At 48.4% G+C, this 8,302-nt stretch overlaps 2 protein-coding genes across 3 annotated transcripts; one reads left to right on the plus strand and one right to left on the minus strand.

The window, feature by feature from the left end:
• Positions 1 to 521: 521 nt before the first annotated feature.
• Positions 522 to 1,738, minus strand: LOC117187172 (importin-13-like). Its single transcript, XM_033389267.1, has 4 exons — positions 1,724 to 1,738; positions 1,517 to 1,654; positions 926 to 1,457; positions 522 to 866 (listed from the first exon to the last, which is right to left on the minus strand). The coding sequence occupies exons 3-4, from the start codon at positions 1,351 to 1,353 to the stop codon at positions 782 to 784; spliced, it is 513 nt and encodes a 170-aa protein (XP_033245158.1). The 5' UTR covers positions 1,354 to 1,457; positions 1,517 to 1,654; positions 1,724 to 1,738; the 3' UTR covers positions 522 to 781.
• A 501-nt stretch (positions 1,739 to 2,239) lies between these two features.
• LOC117187162 (serine/threonine-protein phosphatase 2A 56 kDa regulatory subunit gamma isoform-like) lies at positions 2,240 to 7,810 on the plus strand. 2 transcript variants are annotated; one of them, XM_033389253.1, is made up of 8 exons: positions 2,240 to 3,265; positions 5,176 to 5,407; positions 5,439 to 5,693; positions 6,025 to 6,221; positions 6,284 to 6,618; positions 6,690 to 6,920; positions 7,011 to 7,403; positions 7,476 to 7,810. In XM_033389253.1, exons 1-8 carry the CDS (start codon positions 2,411 to 2,413, stop codon positions 7,792 to 7,794), a joined length of 2,817 nt encoding a protein of 938 aa, XP_033245144.1. In that variant the 5' UTR covers positions 2,240 to 2,410; the 3' UTR covers positions 7,795 to 7,810. The 2 variants fall into 2 exon arrangements, with proteins under 2 accessions (XP_033245144.1, XP_033245143.1); XM_033389252.1 differs by lacking the exons at positions 2,240 to 3,265; positions 5,176 to 5,407 and having other exon boundaries at positions 7,014 to 7,403.
• Positions 7,811 to 8,302: the final 492 nt, after the last annotated feature.

Genomic DNA, 8,302 nt, shown 5'->3' on the forward strand with positions numbered 1-8,302 from the left:
CAATTTCTAAGCGTCCCAGGCACAGTGAATACCCTCTATATTATCATCCACATCGCAACATCAACATCATCATCTTCATCAACAACAACAACAACAGACTTGAGAAGATATTGATTGCATGTTGCAGGGAGCTGCTGGATCAAAAAAAAGTTTTGCTACCACTACCAAGTGCTGTACACAGGCCAAGAAAACGAAAGGCTTCAGTTTAGCTATAGACACACATACGCATATATATATTATATAAAGAGATATATTTACATATTTTTTGGCATTATAGATACATACACGATATGGGGAAAAGTTGCAAAACAATAATAATAATGGCAAGGTCTAGAAAAAAACTGGGGATTAAAGATTCATAAAAACTTGAAAGGCAGATTTTTTTCATACACGAGGAAATGGTGAAAAATCGAAACTTTCTAAATTTTAAGAATAATAAAATATTTATGTATAAAAAAAATTTAAAAAAATATAAAACAAACAATAAATATAAATGAGTTATACACCCTATGGAAAAAATTGTAAATGAAAGCATGTAATTTTTGTAAAATTATAAATAAAAGTTTGTCTTGTCGAGAGTTTTTGGAGATGTTAAAAACTAAGGCGGTGGCGGGTGTGGGAGGTGCGGTAACAACAACTTAAGGTCGAGGAACATTTACAGAGTCGCCTAAATTACAGTCTAAATACATGGGACACAGGACAGAAACACATTTAGAATCCAGTTTTGAAAAGCAAAGGTGCGCGATTTGGTTGGCCTCTAAATAGCTTCAGGCTTCCACATTTACTGGAACTTTTCGGTGAGTCCTCGCAACTTGATGGCCATCTCCGACAGATGCTGTTGCAGCAGCCGCTTGTTCACCTTTTCCCTGTAAAGCAGAAGTCGTTTATAATCACTTTGCTGCATCAATGTTAAGGCCACACTCACTTGATAATCAAAGAAACATATCGCGACTTTTCTGCATCGTTTAACAGCGGTGTGGGGAAATGGGGGACGGACATCACGGTCTTTAGCCAGATGGCCAGCTCCGCAGGATACTTTTTGTTAAGGGCCAATATGATATCAGCAAACTTGTCCACCTGCGAGCGTGGCGTCAAATATCCCACACACATCATGATGAAGTACACGGTCTGTTCGCCAGTTTTCAACACGACCTCGGTGATGTGTTCGTGGTTGCGCGACTGAATCGTAAAGTGTGTCATGAACTGTATGCCGCAGCGTATGGCACCGCTTTCGGGCAGCGTCATGCAACGCTGGCCGTAGTAGACGAGGCGATCGTAGGCCAGTGTCTTGTCTTCCAATGCCTGAGGTATTTTCTTCACAATCTGAGCCAGGCAGCCGAAGAAGGCCTCCATGGTGTCCGATATATTCGAGAAGTTCTGCTGTGGCGTGTTCTCAAATAGCTTGAAGCTGTGCTTGATAAACTCCCGCAGAAGTCCTTGTAAAACATGACAATAGTCTGCGGAAGAGAAAATTAAATTAAATGATTTCCAATAGAGAGATAGAGAGATTACGCACTGTCTTGGATATCTCTAGCGTTGGTGCACAGCAGCGTGTCTGGAAGCTGGCCACAATAAAGTAGCACAGATCCTGCAGCATGGGTCGGAAGCTGCTTCTTAGGTTCATAATGGCATGCTTCATGGCGCTACAGGCGGCCTATAAGTTAAGAACGAGTATGGTTTATAGCATGTGCATCCAGCATATGGGTTAAACCAATCTTTATACCTCTAAAACATCTAAAAATTGGCATTGTTCTTTGCATGACCAACAAAACGGGCTGGACAATCTGTATTTCCTTGTCCTGTTCACTCAAATCGGTATTCAATGAAGAAAACAAAGTGGAGATCATGTTGAGACGGAAAATTGTGCGAATCCGTGCCGTGGGAGTTTTCTGTAGGAATGCGAATATGAGAAACCTTTTTGTAATCATACATTTCAGGGGCAGTTGATTTTGGTTGCACTTACCCCATCAGATTGGCAAATGGACTGCAATTCCTCAAAGCATGGACTGACTATTATGTCCAAGTGCTTGGGTATACCATCGGGCGGCAAGAGGCTCATCAATTTGCCAATGCTAAACATCAGCCGGACCGAGTCCGAGTTCTTCATGCGCCCGGCGTTGAGCGAGGCATGGCACGCATTGAGCAGCGGCTCGGCGTATGGCTTCAATTGCAGCTGACAGTCGCGACACAGCTCCTTCAGACCGAGCGTGGCCTGGGCAGACATGGACGAGTTGAGGCCGCGCACCAGCAGATCTATGGCCGCCGGTATATAGGTGGGATTCTCCATTAACCAATTGCAATAGGAACCAATTGTCTCCAGGGCCGTGCCCAGCAGCTTAACGTTCATCTTCTCGTATGGTATCTCGTTCAGGACACGCATCAAATTTGGAATTTGTGGGGCACTAATGAAATGGTATTCGGTGCTATGTTGCTGACGGGTAACCTCAACGGACCCAAGCAGAAGCAGCAGCAGCAGTCACAACAACAGCAGCAGCAGCAACAGCAGGAGGAATCATCCCAATCTGTTTCTGCTTCCTCCTCCAGCAAAGAGCAACCACAACAGAAGCAACAGGATCAGCCACCAGCCGCTGGATATTATGCCTTGGGCATACGCTTACCCAAGTCGCCATCGTTCCACCAACAGTCGCTGGAATCGTCTGCGCAGGGTAGCAGTAAATTCAAATTCAGCAGCGTGGAGGAACTGAAGGCCAAGTTCGAGGGTCGAAAGATGCCCCTGTCGCCGCCAGAGGCAGCCGCAGTAGTAGTAACCACCACAACATCCTCGTCGCCATCGTCCTCGTCCACCAGCTCCAATTCGTCGGCATCGGCATTGTCCTCGCTCTCGCAGGCGGCCTCTTCCTCGTTGGCCTCGGCCGCTGCCAATTCCTCGGCCTCGTGCTCATCCTTAGCGGCCACCTATGGTGGTGGAGCCAATTCAGCAGCCGCCGCTCTGATAGCCTCGTCGCCGTTTGGCTCACAGTCCTCCACATCATCGTTGTCGCTGTCCTCAAATGCAGGGATGTCGAAGAACACGGCACCAGCAACAGCAACAACAGCAGCGGCAGCGGCAGCGGCAGCGGCAGGAAGCACAGCCAGTGGTGGAAATTCGCTTGTATCCACATTGGCGCAACACTTCTCGGCGGCCACATCGGCTGCAGCAGCAGCTGCGGCCACAGCAGCCGCCTCAGCAGCATCGTCCGCGTCCTCATCATCTGCCTCATCATCTGCCACCAATAATGCAGGCGGCTCAATTGCGGCCAGCAAGGTTTGCAGCGCTCCGTTATTACACACACACACACACATCCACACATATTCTGCACACCCATTCCTACAGGCCCATCTGCCTTCTGGACTCCATGGGAAAAGTCTTCGAAAGGGTGAGATCGGTGCGAGGCTGAGCGCAGCCATCGAAGCAGCAGGCGGTCTCTCCCAGAACCAATACGGGTTCAGGAAAGGGAGGTCGACGCTGGACGCCATCTTGAGGGTCGTACAAACGGCGGAGGAAGCCATTGCTGGGACTAGGTGGAGAGGCGGAACCAAGTCCTATTGTCTGGTGGTGACACTGGACATAAGGAACGCCTTCAACTCGGCCGACTGGACCCGGACGCTGGAGGCACTGAGGTCCTTCAACATCCCGGGCTACCTACTGAATATAGCGCGCAGCTATTTCAGCAATAGGGTGCTGACAATGGACACATGTCAGGGCTCTAGGGCATACGAAGTCTCAGCCGGAGTCCCGCAGGGCTCCGTTTTGGGACCTCTGCTCTGGAACGTCATGTACGACGGGGTCCTACGGCTCCCGATGCCAGCCAACACTAACCTGGTGGGTTTCGCTGACGACGTCGCAATAGTGGCGGTAGCGAAGGAACTTGCCGCAGTGGAGGAGCTTGCCAACGTCGCCATACAAGCCGTCAAGGCGTGGCTAGCCGCCGCGGGGCTGGAGCTGGCGGCCCAAAAAACGAAGGCGGTCCTGATATCCAGCCGTAAAGTGGTCGAGACCGCCAGAGTGCAGGTTGGTGGGACCGCGATCGAATCGCAGAGGTCCATCAAGTACCTTGGAGTCCTCATCGACACGCGCCTGTCCTTCAAAGAGCATCTGGAATACGTCCACACGAAGGCCGGTGGGACCGCGGGAGCGCTATCCAGGATGCTGCTAAACACCAGAGGGCCAAAGCAGGCAAAGAGGAAACTGCTGACGAGCGTCGTGACGTCGCAGATGCTCTACGCCGCACCGGTGTGGGCAGAAGCCGCGAAGGTGAGGAGCTACATGCGAGGAGTGGAGGCAACGTACAGACTGTGCGCCATTAGGATCGCGTGCTCGTTCCGGACCATCTCAGAAGAAGCCGCGTTAGTCATTGCCGGGCAAGTTCCGCTCAGGGAGCTGATAAGGGAGAGGAAGGAGATCCATGATGCCATGACGGACAGTGCAGCCGAGGTACGCTCCAAAGCAGAAATTAAGGACGCCGCCAGAAGGACCAGCATAGACAGATGGCAGACTCGATGGGACCACTCACCCAAAGGCCGATGGACCCACACCCTCATCCCAAGCATAGCATGCTGGGTTGAAAGGAAGCACGGCCAGGTGGATTTCTACCTTACCCAGGCACTGAGCGGACATGGCTGCTTCCGCGGCTACCTCAAGCGCTTCGGCCACGAGACAGAGGACTGGTGCCCCGAGTGTGGCACAGGCATAGAGGAGGACGCTCGCCACGTCCTCTTCGACTGCCACAGGTTTGACCTCGAGCGTCAGACATTGGAGACAGCAGCAGGGTCTAGGGTCAGCACCGAGACTCTGGTGCCGCTGATGCTGGCAGACCCGAAGGTGTGGGAAGCGGCCGCGGAGTTCGCCTCTAGCGTGATGCGAACGCTTAGGTCCTTGGAGAGAAGGCGGAAGGAGCAGACGGAGTAGGTGTCCACGCCACTGCGAAGCAATGCTTTGCGGCAGTACCGCAGTCCGCGGGGCCCCTAGTCCCAACATACTCTTGTCCGTTAAATTTAGTTAAATATAAATTGTATAGTATATATTATAGAGCAAATAAATAAGTATATGAATATAAAAAAAAAAAATATTCTGCACACCCACACAGACACAAACAGAATCTGATTCACAAAACAAAAAATTTTAAAAAAAAATCAATCTACTCTCATTTCATCGCTACCTCATCTACCTCCAAGTCACCCGTAAGTGCGGCCGCAGCCATTAAGAACATATTGAATGCCACCAAGAGTGTGGGAAATAGTGCTGCAGCAGCAGCAGCGGCAGCAGCATCCTCGACCCTGCCATCGGCTGCCGCCGAAGGCCAGGAGGTGCCCTTGCCGCCAGCCGAGGAGCTGCGTCCAACGGTGGCACAGAATCTGGTGGGAGGCATAAGCATCTCCCTGGGCATTGGCAACAGCACCAGCAACAGTGACAGCAACAGTGACAGCAACAGCGACAGCAACAACCACATCCACATCTGCAGTTGTTATTCTGCCAACGACTACGCTGGGCATACATCAGAATGGTGATGTCACAGGCGGTGGCGGAATGGCTGGAATTATTGGTCATTCGTCGCAACATCATCATCATCAGGGCCTCACATCCCCACAAACGTTGCAACAGCTGACGGGCAGTCCAGGACGTGCACGCGATCGGAATCTGTTTCATTCGCCGCCCACTGCTTTGGTTGCCTTGGCACTGCCTGCACTGCGAGGTTGCTATCTCTCCAGCTCCAGCTAATTCCAAGCCAATGGCCATGCGGCACGCAGATAAAGTGATAGAAGCACCTACCACATCTACCTGGTCGACATGGCCATTCGGTTTGGTGGCCCATAGAATTTGATCCTTTATCTGATCTTCATTGAATTTTTGATACATTTTGAGTTTCGCCTTGCCTTACTTTTTTTTTTATCGATTTGCTGTTGATTTCTTTGACGTTTTTCGTAGGATTATAATATTTTTCATTATTATTCAATGTGTAGATAGAGCAGCATATATAACAAAAACGTAAAATATTTTAATAAATTTTATTATGGATTTCGCAGAGACGGCCGCCAGTGAACGGGAAGAGCTTTTCATCCAAAAGATACGACAATGTTGCACGCTTTTCGATTTCTCCGAGCCGCTGAGCGACCTCAAATTCAAGGAGGTGAAGCGTGCGGCTCTGCACGAGATGGTCGATTTTCTCACAAACCAAAATGGCATCATTACCGAAATTATCTATCCGGAGGCGATCAATATGGTTAGTATTTAGGATACCATACCAAACTCTATCCTCTCCATAATAAATATATTTTTGTGTAGTTTTCTGTGAATCTATTCCGGACACTGCCGCCATCATCAAATCCGAATGGTGCCGAATTTGATCCCGAAAAGGATGAGCCAACGCTCGAGTCGTCTTGGCCACACCTTCAATTGGTATACGAGCTGTTTTTGCGTTTCTTGGAGTCACCGGATTTCCAACCAAATATTGCTAAGCGTTATATTGATCATCAATTTGTATTACAATTATTGGATTTATTCGATTCGGAGGATCCGCGTGAACGTGATTTCCTAAAGACTGTTTTACATCGCATCTATCGAAAATTCTTGGGTTTGAGAGCATTTATTAGAAAGCAGATCAACAATGTCTTTTACAGGTGATTCGCCCCCCGTATATCCGATCCTATCCCAATCCTCTCTAAACCATTGTCTTTTTTGTTTTATTTAGATTTATTTATGAGACGGAACATCATAATGGCATAGCCGAATTATTGGAGATATCGGGCAGCATTATCAATGGTTTTGCTCTACCGCTCAAAGAGAAGCATAAACAATTTTTACTTAAGGTATTGCTGCCATTGAACAAAGCCAAGAGCCTCTCGGTCTATCATCCACAGTTGACCTACTGTGTGGTGCAGTTCCTCGAGAAGGATCCCAGTTTGTCCGAGGCGGTCATCAAGTGAGTGTTGAGCCCAACTTCCGCACAACATGCCGTGAGCATGAGATGTAAAACACATTAAAATTGATTTATTGTCCCCATCCCATGCAGAAGTTTGCTTAAGTTCTGGCCGAAGACGCACAGTCCCAAGGAGGTGATGTTCTTGAATGAGGTGGAAGAGCTGCTGGATGTGATCGAGCCGGCCGAGTTCCAGAAGGTGATGGTGCCGCTGTTTCGTCAGATAGCCAAGTGTGTCTCCTCGCCGCACTTTCAGGTGGCCGAACGGGCGTTGTATTATTGGAACAACGAGTACATTATGTCCCTAATAGCGGACAATTCGGCGGTTATACTGCCAATAATGTTCCCAGCGTTGAATCGCAACTCCAAGACGCACTGGAACAAGACCATACACGGTCTCATTTACAATGCGCTCAAGCTGTTCATGGAGATGGATCAGCGGTTGTTCGACGAGTGCAGCAAGAACTACAAGCAAGATAAGCAGATGTACGGACAGCACACTACTACACCTCCTAATATTGTATATCTAATCATATGATTGTTGTTGTCTTTCGACAGGGAGCGGGAGAAGCTGTCGCACCGGGAGGAGCTTTGGCAGCAGGTGGAGAGCCTGGCCAGGACCAATCCAGGGTGGTCCAGGTCGAGCTATTTCAATAACAGCCGCCTGCAGCAGCAGCAGCAGCAGCAGCAGCAGCAGCTAACCGATAGTCAAAATCTGTACGATCAAAACAATGAGAATGATCTAACGTACGATCAGCTACTGCAGCAGTCGCGCCAGCCACCGCCGCCGCTACCACCACAGAAACAGTCGTCGCTGCAGGAGCCCCGAGAGGTGAGACAGGCACTTGCCACACTAACCACACTAAACAACTACTAATCCCGCCAATGTGTGATCTGATCCATGGCGTCTGCTGTGAGCTGTGCCCAGCGAACACCTACTCTAATTTAACTCTAATTCTAATCGAACGAATGTCTGTTAAAATTAATCACACTCATGTCATTTAAACAACAAACAAACAAAAAAAAAACAAAATACATATTTGTATATCTTTAACTTTTGTCTATTTATTTATTATCTCTTATTGGTTCTCTCACTGTCTTTAAACTCGAATTCATAAGCACAACCAATACTCTTCTCACTCTCCTCTCTCGCTCTGTCTATACGGCTTTAATTCTGCGCAAACATATGTACGCACAGTGGTTCAGAAACTCATCGAAATTGGGCGGGAAAAATATACATAAATATTTAGCGAAGTGTAGTTCCATATTCAAACCAACATTTGTATAAATATCAAGCATTCAAATACTTCTGAACTGAAATGGAAACCATTTTAATATTCAACTACCATACCGGATTGAACCACTGTGCCTACGCTCTAACACAC

This window comes from Drosophila miranda, chromosome 2 (assembly GCF_003369915.1).
Source record: "Drosophila miranda strain MSH22 chromosome 2, D.miranda_PacBio2.1, whole genome shotgun sequence".
Taxonomy (NCBI): Eukaryota; Metazoa; Arthropoda; class Insecta; order Diptera; family Drosophilidae; genus Drosophila; species Drosophila miranda.

What these genes read in the sequence shown, in the direction of transcription:
- LOC117187172 (XM_033389267.1), bottom strand. Translation starts at nt 1,353, where the DNA reads ATGGAGGCCTTCTTCGGCTGCCTGGCTCAGATTGTGAAGAAAATACCT. An exon ending in TATGTTTCTTTGATTATCAA is followed by an intron (nt 867 to 925) that starts GTGAGTGTGGCC and finishes TCTGCTTTACAG; the next exon opens with GGAAAAGGTGAACAAGCGGC.
- LOC117187162 (XM_033389253.1), top strand. Translation starts at nt 2,411, where the DNA reads ATGGTATTCGGTGCTATGTTGCTGACGGGTAACCTCAACGGACCCAAG. An exon ending in GCTCAATTGCGGCCAGCAAG is followed by an intron (nt 3,266 to 5,175) that starts GTTTGCAGCGCT and finishes TCTACCTCCAAG; the next exon opens with TCACCCGTAAGTGCGGCCGC. An exon ending in ATCAACAATGTCTTTTACAG is followed by an intron (nt 6,619 to 6,689) that starts GTGATTCGCCCC and finishes TGTTTTATTTAG; the next exon opens with ATTTATTTATGAGACGGAAC.